This window comes from Rhinopithecus roxellana, chromosome 5 (genome assembly GCF_007565055.1).
Source record: "Rhinopithecus roxellana isolate Shanxi Qingling chromosome 5, ASM756505v1, whole genome shotgun sequence".
In the NCBI taxonomy this organism is placed as follows: Eukaryota; Metazoa; Chordata; class Mammalia; order Primates; family Cercopithecidae; genus Rhinopithecus; species Rhinopithecus roxellana.
In genome coordinates, this window is record NC_044553.1 from 155,356,191 (window position 1) to 155,377,200 (window position 21,010).

Below are 21,010 nucleotides of genomic sequence, written 5' to 3' on the forward strand. Positions count from 1 at the left end.
TAGTTAATGGTTAATTGATTCTTCGTGGTATGGATTACTCATTTAGGATTAATTGAGCAAAAATAAGTGATCATATTAATGTAAGAACTTGATGTCAATATTCATTTTCAGTTACGTGTCTTTTAGAGACTGTAGTACGTTAAAGACTAGAGACTATTGCTGTTTAAAGACTGACCTCATCTTTATCTTTAAAACATGAAGGTATGATCCTGTCTGCAGATTGAGGTATTGAGAGTTATTTTTCTATGTGGTCAATTGCAGTGTTTTAACTTGTGGCAGTTGATAGGGCTGACCGTGTTGATTCTGATGCTTTAGAAGCACTGGTAAATTCCAGACTAATATTGGAAAGAATTACTTGGCATTTTATTTACTAAAGTTCTTTTTGTTATTCATGAAGAATTCTTAAAAAATACCTCAATTGAAAAATTAATACATGCACACAACAATACATTTAAACAGTATAAAAGAGCCAAGAATGAAAATTAAGCTTCACACCCTTAAGGCATCCTCTGCTACTAATTGATTATATAGCCTCCTAGTAATGTGCCCTATGTACACGCTTGGGGATACATTGTTGCACAGCTCCCAGGGGTGTGGTCATACATATTCAAGCATATATGCAGCATATATATAATGGTCCTTTTATATAAATAGGAATGTTCTAATACAAGGTTCTTTCCTTGTATTTCTCACTTAATGATATGTCTTGGTGAATATTCCATGCCAATGTATGTAGATCTACCTTATTTTTAAAACTGCATAATATTCTATTCTGTGGATATGCCATGCTTCATTTAATATTATGTTGATGCAAAAGTAATTGCGGTCCAACCTAAAAGTCCCCTCTTAATGGTAATTAAGGATCTTTCTAGTCTTTTATTGTATATAATGCTGCAGTAACTGTCCATGTATATTTGACAGTATGTGAGTTTACCTACATGATAAATTACTGAAAGTGCACTTTGTGAGCAAAAGGGAGTATGCATTTAAAATTTTGATAATGCCAAATTGTTATGCCCTTTTCCTCATAGTCTTACCAACCCAGTGCATTTTCTTATTTTTTGAATTTGACTAATGTGATAACTAAAAAATGTCATTTTAATTGTAGATTAAGTCTCATTGTAATTTTAATTTGCATTTTATTAATGAATGAAGCTGAGTCTATTTGTTATTGATTTCCAGGATATATTGTTAGTGAAAGAAATCATGGTGAAGAACAAGCTGTATAATATTCTATCTCTCATCTAAGAAATGAGGGATGCAGATAAATATATTTTATTTGTTATTTAAAAGGAGAAAACAGGAAGGATAACCCCAAAACGAATGAAACCAGTTATTTGAGGGGAAAAATCATAAAGAGGGAGGGATAGAATCTAGGATTCTCTGAAAATACCTTATATTGTTTGGGCTTTGGAAATGTAAATGTTTCATACATTTAAAAAAAAGAGGAAAATATATCAGTTAAATATTTAGGTTGACATTGTTAGGAACCAAGGTTTTTAACAAGTGAGAAAAAAAGCCGGGTGCCGTGGTTCGTGCCTATAATCCCAACACTTTGGGAGGCTGAGGTGGGAGGATAACTTGAGCTCGGGAGTTTGAGACCAACCTGGGCAACATAGCCAGACCTCGCTGTACTAAAAAAAAGAACAGAATGAAACAAATTAGTGGGCATGGTGGCACTGGTCTGTAGTCCCAGCTGCTTGGAAGGTTGAGGTGGGAGGATCGCTTAGGGCCGAGGCTGCAGTGAGATTCTGCTATTGCATTCAGCCTGGGTGACAGAGTGAGACCCTGTCTGAAAAGAAAGAAAAAAAAATCTTGTTGTTCTGTCCACTCAAAAAACCTAGAAATAATATCTTAGAGCCCAGATTTTGGTCTCTGAATACATTTTCAACTAAAAGGGAATAATAGGGCCCCTTGTAGAAGTGGCTGATTGTAGGCTTGGGACAGGAAAATGTACAGAAGGAACCTGGAACATTTTGTACTAGGAAAGCGAGGAAAAGCTCCACGACTAGTAGGGTTGTATCAGGAAACAAACAGTGGCCAAATTGAAGGGGCGCCCATTGTCCAGCGGGAAGGAAAAAAATGAGCAGCCCCTGACGTTCGGGAGCCTCACGTCTAGGCCATGTTGTCCTACCAAACATGAGCGGCCTCACAGAATACTTCCAACAAAGTTTCTCCGAGATCATGGTAAAATGAGGCAAAGCATAGACAAAAACCAAGGCCACTGTGCCACCTGTAAAATACTTAGCCAAAATGAATGACTGCTGCTTCTTTACCCATTACAGTTTTATCTTCATTCTCAGCTCCCCTCCCTTAGGTAAGATTTATTGAGATACATAACCACAGAATTACCCTACTTCCTCACAGCATCCAATGTGGAGAAACCCCTCCTTTCTCTACATTGGATGTAGAGGGGAATTTGGGGGAAGACTCTCCCCCAAATTACCAAACTGAGGGCCAAAGTGTGTAATAGATTTTACCATCTTCTAACTGAGATGCCCCATGGTGCCCTGTGGTGTGTGTTCTCACTCACTGCAATGAGTAATACGCCTGTCTTGTTTAATTATAGGTATATTCCTGGTGGTCTTGGCTGAAGGGCATTGATAATAGGGTAGAGTAATTTGAGCAATATCAGTAACAAAAAATACAAGGGAACAGATTAAGTGACAGTATAGGGTCACAATCAGCAAAATTCAAAATGGGAAATTTTACAGGACAGATGACAAGAGGAAGGACAAAAAAGAGGACAGTGGCACTCAAAGAGACTCAAAGACACATCAGCCAGATGCATTGACTAGCATTTGGGTCCTGAGTCAAAGTCAACTGTAAGAAGACATCCTTTGAGACTATTGGATAAATTTGAACACTTCTTATTAGATGACATTAAGGAATTACTGTTAATTTTGTTAGGTGTAGCAATAATGTATGGTGGCTTTATTTTTAAGAAGTACCTGTTAAAAGTATTTACATATGAAATGATGTGTTGTCTGAGGCTTGCTTTAAAATAATCTTGAAAGGGGTTAGTAGAAACAAACAAATTGGCCATGCGTTGTTGATAGTTGTTGAAAATAGCTGATGTTTCGGTGGGTACTCATTATATCGCTTCTCTACTTTGTATGTATTTGAAAATTCTTCTAAGGAGAAGTTTTTTTCTTTAAAGTCATATTTATTTCTTTTTCTGTGAGTGTGCCTCTTCCTTTTCTTCCATTTTTCTGTTGGGCTTCAGTCTTATAATTTAAAGGGTTCTTTAAAGACTAAGAAGATTTGCCTTTAGTCATATGTTTTGCAGATAATTTTAATTTGTCTTTTGAACTTGTGTTTGGTATTTTTTTAGCCTGTGGAGTATTTCTATTTTTATTTTGTTAAATTTATCGGTTTTCTTTATGGCTTGAGTGTTTTGTGTGTTGTTTAGAAAAATCTTCTTGCCTCTGAGTTTCTGAAAAGTTCTTTCATGTTTTCATGAATTTTTAAAATGACCACAGTACATTTCTGTTATACTTTATTTAGTCACCTTAATTTCCTCTTAGAGTATTTGGAAATATTCTTCCATAGAGCCCTGCCCCAAGACTATATAGGGAAAAATGTTGTTCAGTAGCTGTTCTATCAGATCTATTGATAGATTATTTATATAGTGAACATCCAGAGAATTAATTGTAAAAGTTTGCTCATTAATTTTGTTCCCTAAATAGAATGAATGAGAAATCTATTTACCAAATTTTGAAAATATGCTAAGTGTTATGTAAAAGTATTAGCTATATAGTTCACAGTTTCTAATTTTAGAAAAGTTTCAGTGTTTGCTTTATATAAAGAAGCATTCCTTTGAGCTCTTCTCATAGGCCATAGGGTCAAGAAGCCAGGTATCACCCCTCTTTGAAGTTGACATCTTTTGGCTTGCTCTTCTCCTAGGTCTGACTGTTGGATAGGCAGAACAGTGATTCTGTTTTCTAATCTCTGTAGGAATGGATGTTACTGTAGTGTCTTCATCACTTTTGGTTCTGGGAGACCTGTTGAGACCCAGGAATGGATCCTTCTACCTACTGTCTCAAAAGTCAGAAACAGAAATACAGCTAAGGCTTCATGGAATCCTTCCCTGGTAGGGGAAAGTGGTAGCAGTGAGGTATCTTGGGCTTGTGTTTGCAAATGTACCACACTGTGCATTCTCAGTTGAAAACTAACTCTGCAGTTAGTGTTTTTCTTTTTTTAAGGAATAAAAGTTGAGAAAGTGCATTTGATACTATATTTTAAGCATTTTACTCACTATACCAAAACGTTTTATAACCTAACATTAATCACTTTTCTAATACAAGTAAAAAAATTTCTGACTAGGAAGAAATTTTTTCTTCTCTGAAGATAGCCACTTTCTTTTTCAGAGTTAGAAACGTGAGTCTTCACCTAGTTCTTTCCAGCTTAGGTGTGAAAACATCACTAGTGTGACAATTGCTGCTAAAGATTGTATCACAGTTTGAGTTTAGCTTAACGTTTTTCAGGGATAAATCTATGAATTTATGGGATCATTATCTCTGGAGGTTCACTTCTATATTCTCATGGTTTGTTGTGTTATATTTTGACACTTATTTTTTTTAATGTTATAAAGGCAACATATAGCCATGAATTTTTTTTATACTTTTATTGATATGCATAATTCTCCTCTGAGTGAAACCTGGGGACTGATTGGGTGTTCCTAACAGGAACCCAGGGACAGTTTCCTTAGGTTTTTTATGTTTAGTGGTTTTGGTCATAAGTGAATTTTAGTATCTAATGAATATCCTTACAGTTCTGTCTCAATCATAGGATTTGTGGGATCAAAATGAAGAAAATGTATGAGGACCCTCTGTGGCACTGGGAAGCGTCTTTATAAACTCAAGATTCTGTATTTTATTTTTCAGATGATTTCTTAGCACTAATCAAATGCATTAATCAACTTCTGATTAGCTGGCTCATTTATAAGAGGATTGTCTTTAGATGTATTGCTTTCAAATTGTTCCTGATGTAATTTAGCAAAGGAGGTGATGGAGTGCTTTGTTGACCGATTATCTTTCGTTTGATTTTACTCTGACTTACTGTAGTTTGGCAGGAGGCCAGTTATACCAAAATATATAATTACTTCTTAATTCCAAATAAGTTTGAAATATAAATGAGTCATTTTGTCTTAGGGATATGATGGGATGGGAAAAAAGCGGTGTTTTTGGCTCCTCCTGAGTCACTCATGAATTTATTTTTTACCCAACTTCTAAAATGAACTGGAAAGGTCTTTTATGAAGATCCTCAAATATAATAGACTTGTATGTAATAGAGCAATTAAAGTGAAAATGAATGACTTAATGAAGAAGGTAAGATGCACCAGAATATCTAGGTCAGTGGGTCAGTCTGTGCATCACAGTACCCCGTGTAGCATGAAAATATAAAGATGCTGGGGCTGTTGCGGAGTAGGGCCTTTATTGTTCCAAAGTTCCACTGATAATTAGGTTGGTGCAGAAATAATTGCAGTTTTGGACTATGAATTTTAAATCATTATAACTAGGCCGAAACACATCTTTATTTATCAAAAATAGGAACCATTACAATCAACACATTTTGCCAGTGAGAAATAAGTTAGTTTATTCCTGTAGTGTAAAAATCCGTGTTTTGGGATTTGATGAACTCTTGGAAAGCATTTTCTGCATCCTGCTGGTTGTGCAAGTGTTTTCCCTGCAAAAAGTTGTTGATATGCTTGAAGAAGTGGTAGTTGGCTGGTGAGAGGTCAGGTGAATATAGCGGATGAGACAAAACTTTGTAGCCCAATTCATTCAACTTTTGGAGTGTTGGTTGTGTGACGTGCAGTCAGGTGTTGTCCTGGAGAAGAATTGGGCCCTTTCTGTTGACAAATGCTGGCTGCAGGTGTTGCAGTGTTTGGTGCATCTCATTGATTTGCTGAGCATACTTCTCCGATGTAATGGTTTCACCAGCATTCACAAAGCTGTACCAGATTAGACTGGCAGCAGACCATCAAACAGTGACCATGACCTTTTTTTGGTGCAGGTTTGGCTTTGGGAAGTGCTTTGGAGCATCTTCTCAGTCCATCCACTAAGCTTGTTGTCACTGATTGTTGTATAAAATTCACTCTTCATCACTCTCTGATCGAGAAATGGTTCATTGTTTGTAGAGTAAGACAGGATGACACTTCAAAATGATGATTTTTGTTGTTTGATTTTTGCTCAGCTCATGAGGCATTGACTTTTGGAGCTTTTTCACCTTTCCAATTTGCTTCAAATGCTGAATGACTGTGGAATGGTCAACGTTGAGTTCTTCGGCAACTTCTCATGTAGTTGTAAGAGGATCAGCATCGATGATTGCTCTCAGTTGATCATTGTCAACTGCCAATGGCCAGCCACTACACTCCTCATCTTGATGCCTCTCATTTCCTTTGAAAAACTTCTTGAACCACACTGCACTGTATGTTCGTTACCAGTTCCTGGGCCAAATGCGTTGTTGATGTTTTGAGTTGTCTCAGCTGCTTTACAACCCATTTTGGACTCGAATAAGAAAATCGCTTGAATTTGCTTTTTGTCTAACATCATTTCCATAGTCTAAAATAAACAAAATAAACAGCAAACAATAAGTCATTAGCCAAAAAACATAAAGCGAGAAATGCCCATTAAAAGGATATATAGCATAACCACGTTTAAGAATGTATTCCAATATCAAACAGCAAATTCCAACAATGCAAAAACCACAATTATTTTTTGCACTAACCTAATAATTTTAATGTATAGTTCAGATAGATGTTACTGCCTTAGATGATGGATCGTTACGCATTTGGCTTTATAATTTTGTTCTGAACTTCCTGGCATTCATTGCAAAAGAGGTAACGGGAGTTTCATAGCTCTTGATATCTTAAACACTTGCATCGTTGGAAGAGACTTTTTTCCCTACCGTGAACCTGAGAGGGTTTGATTTTGTAGATGTCTACAACTGTTCACTATCTTTAATAAATACTTTTATTAAAGGCTTCAGAAACATTTTTTCTCTGGGAAGTTTTTTATTGATCCTTGTTTGAAGCTGATACATCATGACTGTGTGATGCTGTTTCTGCATATAGGTGAATGCAGCTTTTTGAGACTAAAGGTTGCGTTTCATTCATCTTTGAATTTCCAGCCCCTAGCACAGTTCCTGGCACATATTTTGGAGGTATTTTACAAATGTCTTTGGAAAAAAGGAGTTCAAGTGTTTAATTTCCTAGCGAACTAAATTGCTATAAAGAGAAAGCTTAGAAAGTCTAGAGTAAGAGATGATTAGCATGCTTCCTAGACCATCTGTCACTAATACCAATTGTTTCTACTTGGCACTGCAGACGTGTTTTTTTGAGGGGGAGGGCAGCTTGTGTAAAGTTAAAAAAAAAAACAAAGTACCAGAACCCTTAGGTTATTCTGTACCCCTCTGTTTAGTGGCTAAAAAGTCATTGCTGTCTTCTAAAACACATTGACATTCTTATTATTCAGTAAAGATAAATGCAATTATTGCTTTTTCCAATAGCAATACAATTGTAGTAACTGGTAGCTGTTTCTGCCTTGCCCCCTTACTATCTATTCTTGATGCGTCAATCGGAGTGATCCATTCAAAGTGCAAGTCAGAATATGTGACTCCTCTGCTCAAGACCTTCCAAGATTTCCCCACTCAGAGTTAAAGTCGAAGTCCTTACAGTAGCCTGAGTGTTGGACATGTTCTTTACCTCTGTGCTCCTTTACATCTGACCCCAGCCATTGCTCTCCCCTGGCTAATTCTTCCTTAGCTGCACCAGTCCCCTTGCTGTTTCTAGAACAAGCTGGGCATGTTCTTGCCTTAACACCTTTGTAGTCGCTCCTCCCTCCATGTGGGATGCTCTTCCTCTAGAGCATGTGTGTGGCTAGATTCTCTCACTTTTTTTTTTTTTTTTTAAACAAGTTTTTGCTTAAATGTCACTTTCTTGTGAGGCTTTACCAGACCATCTTTTTAAATTTCATTCCCTTCCGCCCCCAACTCCCTGTCCCTGCTTTTTTTTTTTTGTCCTTAGCCCTTATACCATTGGACATATGACATGTTTTAATTTTTTAAAAATCATTTTTCTCTACTGAATAAAATATAAGCTCCATGAAGGCAGGGGTTTTTGTCTGCTTTGTTCACTCTTTATTGTCTTGTAGAACAGTTCCTGCACAGAGTATGCTGTCAATAAATATTTGTTGAGTAAACAAATTAAGCAGGCAGTATATGTTGTAATAATGTAGAATTCCAATGGGACTCAGTATTGTTTTTATTTTAAACTTTAAGAAGGATGTAGCATGGTAAAAGTTTTTATATTTCTTGTCAAAAAGTTGCAAACCATTCACTCTAATAGCACTACTAAATTACTGATATTTACATTAAAGGGAGAGTAGGGTCTAGTCCTATTCTCTACTTTTTAGAAACAGAATTTGATTCATTGCAAAACCATTCCTATCTTGAGGTGACTTGTGACAGAGGCACTATAGAAGCATTTAACATTTTGGGTTTGTATCAAACTTATATAGTTTATAGATGGAATGTATTTTAAGAATGGACTTAGCAAAAGTATATTAGCAAAAAATATAACAAATGTAAAATCTTTGGTGAGAATTAAGTCAGCAGGAGAATTTTTCTTGACTCAGGTGTTCAGCGTATGATTTTTAATTTGATTGAAGTGTTGTGTATTACAATGCAAATATACAGCAAGTTCCAAACCTTGTAGAAATACATTTACCCTGTGGTGAAATTCAGAGTCCTGACAGTGGCCTTCAGGACCCTACTTGATCTCTTGCTCCTGTACTAATCTTTGGGACTTGATCTCCTGCTTCCCCCTTGCTCACGCCACACCAGCCACACTGGCATTCTTACTCTTCGGTTGCCAGGTATGCTCCTACCTTAGGGTCTTTGCTTATACTCTCTGCCCAGATACTCACATGGTCCTCTCCCTTAACTCCTTCAAGTCCTTGTTCCGATGAGCAAAGTCCTTTCAGAGGAGGCTGAACATGACCACTCTAACACTGCAAGCTTTCCCCTTCCACCTTCTACTCGCTATCGTCTATCTCCCTTTACCTGCTTTATGTTTTTAAAACATGACTGCATTTTCTGAAATATTAGGTAACATGCATTATTTTTTCTTTTTATCTGTCTCTTCCTGAAATAATGTGTCAAAAGAGGAGGACTTTTGTTTTGTTTCTTGAGGTATAGCAAGTGAGGTATTGGCACATTGTAGATTATCAGTGACTATTTGTAGAGTGAGTGAATGAACAGACTATGTCATTACCCTTCTTCATGAATTTACATGATCCACAGTTAACGTTTATTGCTGTGATAACTAGTAGATTTATGTAATTAGCATCTATAAGAATAACCTCTGGAAAAAATACCAGTTGTAATGCTTTTCCAATTGTGTGTGTCTGTGGTCACCAGGAACATGTTGGTGTTATCTTGATTCAACTTAATTTCTGCCTTTTTTATCTGCTGCATCTAGAAACTGTTCTTTAAAAAATTGTGGTAAGAAACAGAAGATTTCCCATCTTAACCATTTTTAAGTAAGTGTATACAGTTCAGTAGTGTTAAGTGTATTCATATTGTTGTGAAGCAGATCTCCAGAACTTAATTTTGCAAATTTGAAACTCTATATACCACTAAACAACAACTCTCATTTCTCCCTCCCTCCAGCCTCTGGCACCCGTTCTACCTTCTGTTTTTATGAATTGCACTACTTTAGCTACCTCGTATAAATGGAATCATACAGTATTTCTCTTTTTGTGACTGGCTTATTTCACTTAGCATAACTGTCCTCAAGATTCATCTGTGGTGTAGTGTGTGTCAGAATTTACTTATGTTTTTCAAGGCTGAATAATGTTCCATTGTATATACATGCCACATTAATTCCTTCATCTGTTAATGGACCTCAGGTTGCTTCCACCTCTTGCTATTGTGAATAGTGCTGCTGTGCACATGGGTGTACAGATAACTCTTTGAGACTACAGACATTTTCCTAGAGATCTGTTAACTTGAAGGAATAAATGTCAATTATTTTTTCAAATAAATGTCCTGAATTTCCAGAGATCTTAATTTTATTTAGTAGCACATTTTTAAATACATAATTTATTTTCACATAATAAAATTTGTATTTTGGTGTAAGCCGTGGAAATGTAGGTGGTCTGCTTTTTTAACATGATAAAACCCTGGAAAACTGTGTATGATAAAGTGGAACAAGCTGCCTGAACGAAAAAGCTCATTTCATCTTGAAAGAAGAATTTAATGTATTCCTCAAATTGCCTAGGACTGTGAGTAGCCTAAATGGTAGGCTGGAATCCAGGATACTACTGTATTTTGAAAGCAAAGGGAAGAGAATGTTTCAAGAAAGAAAGAATGAACAGTGTTAAGTACTTCTGGGCAGGCAAATGAGATGATTCAGTGTCAGCTAGATTTCATAACATGGAGGTCACTGGTGACCTTAGCAAGGGTTAGAGAGGAATCATGAAGGCGGATCTCAGATGGAGTGAGTTGGATGAGTGGGAGAAGGGAGGTATTGGCACATACAGACGATTATTGAAACATTTGGGATTGAAAGGGAAAAGAAGGGATGATAGCAGAGGGGGATTAAAAACATTAATTTTTTAAAATGACAGAGCCATAAGCATTTTTAAAAGCTGATGGGAAGGATCTAGTTGACGGAGACATTGAATATATGAGAGAAGGATTAATGAATAGCGTAAGTCTTGACAAGGTTTTAGGGGATGGGATCCAAAGCAAAGGTGAAGGACTTGATGTTTGATGGGAGGAGGATAATTTCTTTCAATGTGATAGGAGATAAGGAAGCTAGGATTGGCTTGAAGTGGGTGCAGGTGGTTTGTAGGAGTGACTCTTAGAAAGATAGGAAATTCCCATCTGAAGTTTCTGTTTTCTGTCTAAACTGGAGTAGGTCATCTGTTGATAATTATGGCTGAGGAAGGGGAATTAGAGTTTTGAGGAAGAATAGAGTTCGATATAGTCATTGTAGAGGGTGGTTGCTGGACTTTTGAGGAATGACATTGTCCTTTGCAGTTGGGTGATATATATTAAGCATAAAGTTAGACATCTGGTAGTAGGGGAAAAAATACTAACTTAACTTTTTTGCTGTTTAATTTTATGAATTTAGTGAATTCCTACTAACTACAGTGTATTGTGACTAAGACATTTCTCGTATACCAGGAGCTTATAAGCTTATAGGGAACAGTTATTTATCACATTCAATAAGAGGTACAAACAGTACTGAAACTTCAGAGGTCATATTTGACTTCAGAAGAGATAGGTCTTTAGTTATGGGGAAAATGTCAATCAATGTGTAAGGAGAGGTTATATGAGAGAAAAGGCTTTGTGCTGGGAAGAATGGAGATAAAAATGTATTGGTTCCATATTAATGGAATGGTGGGGTCCAGTTTGTCCAGAATTATCCTTGAATCAGAGTGTCTCTATACAATATAAAACATATCAAAGAAGTTTATGACTTTAAAGAAAATTTCATAAAAACATATGACCCCTTAAAGGAGTTGACATGCATAACTATTTTAGGGAAAATTTATGAGTAGTCATTCAGTGTCTAACGAGCTTTATTCGGCATTGTAATTTTCCAGTTTGGGTATGATAAATTCATAGAGCTCATTAAGTGTAAGTGTCATTGTTGTGATTCATTCAAGCCTTTTTCCTCTCTTCAGCAGAAGGTTAAAAAAAAAATTCCAAATTTGAATCCAGGACTTGAAGAATGCCAGTTGTCTAAATACAGTACCATATTGTGATAAATATAGCTATTGAAATTTTAAAAAATCTATTCACAAAACTTTGTTTTAATATTCATAGCAGAACTTTTTTTGGAATGTTATCTGAAAAACAGAGGACCATTTTATCATCAGAGCTGACTATTAATTAGGGTATTGTTGCAGATATAAAAGTTGATCTGCCACTGAAATTCTATTTGAATATGTATAGTTCCAAGCTTGCTTTGTGTATTTAATAACTTTAGTACCATAATTACTCTGTTTACAATTAAATTTTGGTGAATATGCTAATATGGAATATACCAATGAGTGATTTCAGCAAAGGGCAGTATTGATTTGCATCTTGATGTGCTTTTCAGTTGCATCTGCATTTCATTTAATATCAAAGGAAAAGAAGTGGTCAGATTATGTAATGCTAAACATTTTTTTTCTTTGAAACCTCTCTGTCGCATTGGCTACTATAAAAGTAGATTTGCATAGAGTCAGAGGGGCTGAAATTATGTGGAAAGATTTAATTTTGTTAAAGTTTGTGCCTTTCAGTGTATTCATTAATAGAAACCTTAATGCAAGCGTTGATTTCATTATTAGAAGAAACCTATAATGTACTAAAGCAATTGTTTAATTCGAATTAGTATTTTAAGTTCTTCAGAAAACTCACTAACTTACTGAAGCAAATACTTGTGATTATGTTATTTCTTTGAGCAGGGACTTCCGGTTTTAAATAATTCCTCTTCTTTTAAGAAATTGCCTGAAAGCAACAAGGAGATTGAAACACAGTGATTTCATATTCTCAGAAACTGAGAAGCTTCTGTAGCCCTGAACCAGAAAATAAGGAGCTGCCAAATGCAGTGAAGGTCAAATAGGGTATGGGAGGATGCTGAAAGGGGACCTGAGACACAGATGTCAGAAAAGCTGGCAGAATTGTATTCTCGAAAGAAAGTGGCACACCCTGAGAGGCACGTTAATAAGCCTTTGTCTAGGAGAACAGGAATAGGTGTTGGCAGGCAGGGGCACTAAGGAACTTTATGGTGTGATGAAAATGTTCTCTGTCTGGTGGTCGCATAAGTGTATGTACATTTGTAAAATTTTATCATTTTACACTTGTGCAAGTTAGTAATTTATTGCCTCTCACCTCCAAGTTCACCCCCTTTTTTCTCTGTTTATATACTTGAGCTAGATCTTTTAAATATTTTTTCTTTTCCTGGACAGTGTTAAATTTTGTCAGTAGAAGGTGAGGAAGGGATATTGCAACACTTAGCAGAGGAAGGGCTTCTCGTTGCTGTGTGCTTGTTTTTTTGTTCATTTGTTTGTTTTTCTTACTCTCTTAAGGTGTGGCTGTCAGCTCTGCTTACTCTCCTGTAAGCTTCATTAGCACCCTGGTAGGCAGCTTGTTGCTCCTACCAGTATCTCGTGGGCAGCAGATTCCTGTGGATCAGCTCTAGCCCACTGGCCCTGCAGAGAACTACCCTACCACCCAGTGGGTCACTGCCACGGTGTGTCCAGTGAAGTTTTCCTTTCTTGGGCACTCTCCCCTAACCTTGGAGACAGTAACTGCTCCCTGCATTTGCTAGTTCCATATTCCTTCAAGTTTTCTTTTACATCTGTTAGCACTTGACAACTTTTTACAGATTAATAATTTTTTATGTTACATTTTCTTGTTTTAATTGATTGTGTGTTTTCTAGCTCTTGAATGGACACTGTTATAACACACTTGTGATTTGTGTACCTTACTTACTGTGTTAATTTTACATACATAAACAGGATGAAATAATAAGTATACTTCTTTATTACTTTCTATAACATGAACCAATTGTTTTAAAACACCAAGATTGGGATATAGAATGCTACCAGATCCCTAGGAACCTTCCACCTCTAGCCATTTTTTCCTACTCTTAGTCCCCAAAGTGATATCTGCTGTTTGACTTGTATCACTATTGATTTGTTTTATTATTGAAATTCATATAAATGGAATATAGTATGTACTCTTCTGTCTGGTGCTGCTTTTTCTTAACACAGCGTTTGGTATGTTCATCCGTCTTACTATATTCATTTTCTGTTGATGGACATACAGGTTTCCAGTTTGTGGCTGTTGTGAATAAAGCTGTTACTATCATTCTTGTACTTGTCTTTGGGTGGACATGTACATACATAGAAGTTGAATTGCTGGGTCGGTTAGCAGGTACTGCCAAACGAATTTTCAAAATGATTGAAACAGTATACAGTGTAGAATTCTGCTTATTCCACCTCCTTACCAACACTTTGTAGTGTCAGACTTTCACAGTTGAAGTCTTCAAAACCTTAAGGAATAGATCAATTGCTGGTTAAACTCCTTAGATTGTGGTAAAGGAAGAAAAGCTTCCAAAATCTTGTTATGAAGTGAGCATAATATTGATACTAAAACAGATAAATGTAGCAGAAAAAGTAAACTACAGACCAGTCTTACGAAGATCAGTCTTGTCTACAGCTATACCACCCTGAATGCGCCCAATCTCATCTGAATATCAGTCTTGTTCCTAAATAAAATATCAAATAGAATTCCGCAGCACACTAAAAAAATTATAACTGCCACCAAGTACAATTTTTTTTTTCTAGGAAGGTTGTGTTAAATAGCTCTATATGAGTATGTGGTATACCAGCTGTATTTAAGTCTTCTGTGTTTCTCAAGATGTTAAAAGATTAAGTATTGAACAAATATTTATTAATACACTCCCATTGGCCCTGCTTATACCTGACTGAAGCAGCCCCCGAGGACTGACAGGGCCATTGGTTGCCTGAGGCCACCTGAGATTATAGGGGCCAGCAAGAGCAAGAGGGAATCCTTCACATCTTTTTCCATTAGAAGCCACAGGAGGGAGTTTCATTTAGATACATTTTGAAGAAGTATTTCTGTCATAGTGGCCTCGTGCAGAGCAACTGAATATATTTCAGTGACTTCTTAACGTTTATGCGGAGATTTAGATGTGAGGGAAGTTTTAACCTAAGCACAAAGTTAGTTTCAAATGCTAGTTCATAAATCTGATTTTTTTTCTATTTTTCTTTTTTGCAAAGAAACTGGTAATCTAGAATGTACGTGTGAACAACTTTATATGAATGTTTTTTGTACTTGGTTTAGTTGGGTTGGTATGATGTGTTATATTTAAGTTCTTTAAACACTGGATTTCTGAGGAAAAGAAAGAGAAAACAAAGCTGGATATCCCATTTGAAAAAAGCTGGACTTCTCCCTCATATCTTATACCAAAATAGGTGTAAACAGATCAAAATGTTAACCAGCAAAATATGAACCATAAAATAACCCAAAGAAAACATGGGATATTAAAAAAATATAATTTGACTGGAGGAGGCCTTTCTAAGGGTAACATGAAATCCAAAGCAAAAAATAAACAGTGCACCAAAATAAATAGTTACTAATATATATATTGGGAAGACTCTTTGCAAGACACAGAGGTACTCTATTTAATATGCAACATATAAGATGTGCTTGGAAATAAAAAGCAAGACTAATAATTCGAAAGAAAAATGGGCAGAGGTTACTAATAGTTTACAGGAAATGAAATACAGATTTTACTTAGGAGTGTTTTCTTTTAATATTTTTTGAGAGGGAGGTGGGAATGCACTGGGCAGGCTCATTGAGTATGAGAAAATTTCCAGTTTTGATCCCTTGTTGATTATTAATTATAGGAGCAATAATCATTTTGTTAAGGGACCTGGTTTCTTTTCATGGGAAGTGGTATTTCAAGAATACAATTTGTGTGCTTAGGGATGCTCTTTGCTGCTGGGTTGATTATTGTTTCTAAGCTTTTTAGTGAATGGGGCTAGGAAATACAAAGATGTGTTTCTGTGTATGTGATTATTTTAAAGATACTTTCTGAACTAAAAATATTTCCAAGTACAGCATTTTGAACTTTACCTCTCCTGTCTTTTGTCTCTTTTTCTTCCATATCTGAATCCTGATTTTTAGGGACACAAGGGAATGATAGAATAATAATATCACATACTTACTCATTTGCATCATTCCACATGTATGCACACAACAGTCTTAGTTAACAAAACCAAATATCACAATATGAGTTCTGGAAAGTTGCCTTTTTTGCATATGTTATCCCATTTTTTGATAGTTGTACTATATCTACAGTGTCAGTACATTTGCCCATTATATACTCTTTTCTCTCTTTTATAACCCTCGTTGAGTTTCAGTTCTACAAGTATACTTTTTCTGCTCACTGTTACTGACATTTCTTTAGTCATTTTGGATATTGCTGTGGGAGTGGCCAACCCCTTCTACTGGACTTCTTCTCTAGTAGATTCTTATTGCTGTTTTCTATATTGATAACACTTAGCAGTCTTTATACTCGAAATTTAGCTGGGTATAAAATCTTTGGTTCATGTTTTCTTTCCTTGAGTCTTAAATATGTTATTTTTTTCCCCCCTGGCATAAAATGTTGCTGTTAAAGTGATGACAATTTGATTTTATTTTCCTTATAAAATATCTGCGGATGCTCAAAAAATATTTTCATTTACTGTTAACTAAATTGTATCTTGGTGATGGTCATTCTGGGTCGATTTTTCAAATGTATGTGATATGACCTTTCAAAGTATAGTTTTATGTTTTTTTAAATTAAATTCAGGAAAGTTTTCTTGAATTAAAGGATTTTTAATGTTCTGTTCCCTTGCTTTGATTTTCTTTGTTGTATGTATGTTGGTTTTTTTGTGTGTGTTGGTTTTTTTGTGTGTGTTTTCTTCAATTTTTTTTGTCCTGTTTGATTTTTTGTTTCTTTCCTTTTCACTATTTCTCTTGTCGTTAAAAAGTTTTATTTACTCTTATGTTCCTTCTAATTTAGTTTTTATTTCTGAACTGATTTTTGTCTTTCATTTTCAGTTGTTCTGTCATCTGATTTCTGAATTTTTCTAATTCTGATTGATGTTAGTCTGTATTCAAGTGTTTTCTAGCTTGTTTTGAAATACTAATTTATAGCTATCCACCTTTTGGGAGGCATGTTTTCTTATGTACTTTTCTAAAGGGATTTTTTTTTCTCTTTAAAATTACGAACTTAGTGTAGGACTAGGCTTTGATCCCTTTTTGTTGCTCAGTTTTGTATGCAGCCAGTTTTCCCTTATTTGCAATTAGTTTTAGATGGTATGGTTCAGGGAGAGTGTATGTCATTCTCTAGATCCCACTCTTCACTTGTTTTTGTGTAGTATTCCAAAATACTGAGGCTCACTTACAGATCCACTTTCATTTGAGCTTTCTTTTTCCTTTCTTTGTATTATCCTTGTGATGCTCACTTTGGCTTCATCCCTAGCAGTTTCTCCTTAGCCTGAGGCTTTGACCTAGAAGGGGCCTTGACTGGTTAGTTTTGAGAGTTTGTAGAGGCAACAGGCTTCAGCCTCTTGAGACCTCACCAGGGACCACTTGCACTTCCTGGCTGTGGGAGTGGCAGAGCCCTTCTTGTTTCAGTTGCTTTTCTCACAGGGTCTTGTGTGCTTCCAAAACAAGTGGCTCCTGATAGATAATTTTGGGATTCTCAGATTTATCAGAGGCACCACACTTGCTTCTGCTTCCTTCTTTAGAGTTGCTGATACCACACACAACTTGTTGCTGTTTGTCATGGTCTGTCTTCACCTGCTCAAATTTTGGGATTTGTAGAGATAAGGGGATGCTGTTCCTCTGGTTGGTTGGAGAGGTTATCCATGGGTTTTGAGTTTCGCTCTCCAGTTGTCCTGTCCAGGTTTATGGGGGAATTCAGGGAGATGAAACAGCTGTGCTGCTGCCTCCACCATGTGCAGCATTAACCTTCAGGAGCTGTGATTTAGAAGCGTATTGAAGAGACTGACAGTGATGACGCTGTTCTGTGGGACTATTTTTAGGAAAGAAAGTCATTCCAAGCCTTAATTAATTATTACAATTAGTTTCAATTAGTTGGCCACAGAAATAAAACTAAAAATAAAAGCAAACAGCTTTATTTGGAGGAAAATCACTTTTTAGTGACCACAATTTACATTGAGTAGATGCTGAGCCAGAATATTTCATTTAAAATATGATATTTTTGTCACTTCTGGAAAGGAATTTCAGAAAAACACAAAAGATTGTGCAGTCACTATTTTGAGATATATAAAGATAAAAAACATGTCCACTCATTTTAAACTACTTTGATTACTATAAGGAACCAGTCAAATAAGAGATTACTTTGATGATTTGATAAAGTTGGTTAAAATTCAGAAGGGCATCTGTTTTAATATTTGGAAGTACTATGTGTTTTAGTTGTTTCTCTTATTTGGTTTACTACCATAGGTGTAAAAATAACCTTTTTTTGTGTTTGAGTCTAGGCTAGCTTGGTTGGCACTGAAATTCCATTTTGCAAGATTTTACCATGACTGAAAACATTCATTGAGAGAACTAATTGATACGAAGAAATAACAGAGATACGTTTATTTATTTTGAAGATGTTTTTGTTAACTTAGAGAAGATTTAGACAGCAAATATGCATTAGTATTCTATAGGAAAAATTCAATTAAAAAATCCCCAGTAAATTAATACGGAACATTTGCAGATAAGGAGTTTGTATATTTGAAGAGATACTGGGTGAGTTGCTGAAAAATTCCAGTTGAATGTAGTGTGTATGTATGTAGCATATCTAGGCTCAAAACTGAGCTACAGACTTCTTTCATGTGAATAGCCATTTCAAGTATTGCATACTGTCTTAATGATTCTTGTTAACCTTCTTTCTTTTCTGTATCTCCAGTATGTTTTTAGGAACTATGCAACCTAACAAATACTTGTCTTAAATCTTTTTTGATTAATATTTGTAGAACCAAGAGTTTGAAATCACACAACACGCACATGTACACATGCATACTAGTACAAATTGAGTTCCTTCAATCAACGAAGTGAGTTACACCTGAGGGCACTTGAAGCCCAGCGTGAAGTGACTTGATCAAGATTACCCAACCAGCCGGTGTCTTACCTGCAATCCAGGCCTTTTGATTTCAGTCAGTGCTCTTTTCACAATAAAACACTGCTTTCTCTGAATGTTATGATAAACTTACGTGTTACTGAGAAAAGTGAGTCAAGATCCATCTCCTAAAGAACAGTTAATGAGAAAGGAAACTTAGGAATGCTGGGTGTCACCAGCTTTGCCCAGATGACTAAGCCACAGTTTCTCCTGTCAGTCTTGAAAGTTGTGCTCCTTTGTTGCAGTGACTTCCATAATTGTGGAGCATGTTGGTGAGGTCTTGGAGCCAGGTAGTCATCAGTGCAAATTTCTGTTATTCCACCACTTACCAGCTTGCTGAGCCTTAATTTCCTCGAAATGGGGATGATGATGTAATCTTCACAGAGTCATGAGGATGGATGGGAACCTGTGTAAAGCATTTACTAGCATGTTTCAGGAATCTTTGCGCTTTCCCCTTGTGCTCAGTTGCCTTATGTTTTCAATCTCTGTACTGTGTTCTGTCATATCGGTATTGACCTTAATAAACTCTTCATTTTGTTCCTATAAAATGTGCATTCTGATTGGATGCACCTTTCCCTCTCAACTTCATAGAGCAATTCTTTGTTGTTAAATAGCATTTTTAGTTGTAGTTGATCATTATGCTATTGGAGCTTAAACCTAATTATTTCCTTGAAAATAATTGCATGTATGATTTTATTGTCTCTTCTCCAAAGTTAAGAGATAATCAAATAGGCCGGGCGCGGTGGCTCAAGCCTGTAATCCCAGCACTTTGGGAGGCCGAGACGGGCAGGATCACAAGGTCAGGAGATCGAGACCATCCTGGCTAACACGGTGAAACCCCGTCTCTACTAAAAAATACAAAAAAAAACTAGCCGGGCGAGGTGGCGGGCGCCTGTAGTCCCAGCTACTCGGGAGGCTGAGGCAGGAGAACGGCGTGAACCCGGGAGGCGGAGCTTGCAGTGAGCTGAGATCTGGCCAGTGCACTCCAGCTTGGGTGACAGAGCGAGACTCCGTCTCAAAAAAAAAAAAAAAAAAAAAAAAAAAGAGATAATCAAATAGGATTTGAGCCATTATAAGTCAGAATTAACAGATACCCTTTAAGTTTTGGAGTAAGTAGGAATTTGAACAGCATCTCCGTATAGAAGTTTTCCTTAGGGAAAAATGTTTTGAACACTTCTAAGATTATAATTCTGACCGTGTCCTTGTTTTATGTTATAGTGAAAATGCCTCGTGTAAAAGCAGCTCAAGCTGGAAGACAGGGCCCCGCAAAGAGACATCTTGCAGAACAATTTGCAGTTGGGGAGATAATAACTGACATGGCAAAAAAGGAATGGAAAGTAGGATTACCCATTGGCCAGGGAGGCTTTGGCTGTATATATCTTGGTAAGTGTGAGACTGCTTCTAATGGTCAATCCAAAGATGTATATGCTTTCTTATGAAAATGGTTTCTCAATTATGAGCTATTATAGGATGTTCCTAATAATCTGCAGTCAACTTAATAGTTTCTGATTAAGCAAAAATGCATCTCTGAACTAGGAGTGGAAATTGCTAATGCAGTCACAACAGAAAAAGAGGGTAAAATAGCTGTAATACTATCGTTAGTGAGCACTAGGACTTTAGATTTTTAAGATACTTTATGTAATCTTAATCTCTTTTGAGACCCACAGAAACCCATGTACATATCTTTCCCCTCCCACCTCCACCTATGTGGGATTTATTCCCTCTGTGCTTGTCTAATTTGGAGGTTTGCAGATCTTTTGCAAGTGTGGGTTTCTTGTTTCTTTCTGTGCAACCCTCTTAGCCATCATACTGGAACTAGGAGAATTACCTAGAAACTGCATATTAGGCCTGATTAAATATGCAGATAACTAACATACTTATTCTGAAATTTTTGGAGACCCCTTGTGGAATCCTGAAATTCTGTTATATTAACTAAATTATGGACTTAAAAAATATTTTACCTGATTGCTTCTAAAGCCGTTTCACCAATAAACATTAGTAGTGATACAATGCAATTCATATTTGCTTCTGATTTTTCTAATTTTTCCATTCTATATTCTCACTCTACTTCTAATCTCAGATTAATTAATTTCTGCCATGGAGGTTTATAAAATTTTATTTTTAGCAATATCTTACTCAGAATACTAATAATATGACAGATTAGTATCACCTGGAAACTTGTTAGACCTGCAGATTTTTGAGTCTTACCTCAGACTACCAATCAGAAACTGCAGGGGGAGGGCCCAGCAGTGTTTGATCAGGGTGATGCTGATGCATGCTAAAGTGTGAGAACCACTGACG

At 36.3% G+C, this 21,010-nt stretch overlaps 1 protein-coding gene across 4 annotated transcripts in view; it reads left to right on the forward strand.

Annotated features, from left to right (window-relative positions):
* Positions 1-21,010, forward strand: part of VRK1 (VRK serine/threonine kinase 1) — an 85,657-nt gene that overhangs the window by 16,570 nt on the left and 48,077 nt on the right. For all 4 annotated transcript variants that reach the window (XM_030931177.1, XM_010353677.2, XM_030931175.1 and 1 more), the window contains exon 2: positions 19,928-20,092. In XM_030931177.1, coding sequence (XP_030787037.1) covers positions 19,933-20,092 — 160 coding nt within the window. In that variant the 5' untranslated portion in view covers positions 19,928-19,932. The remainder of the gene's footprint in view (positions 1-19,927; positions 20,093-21,010) is intronic.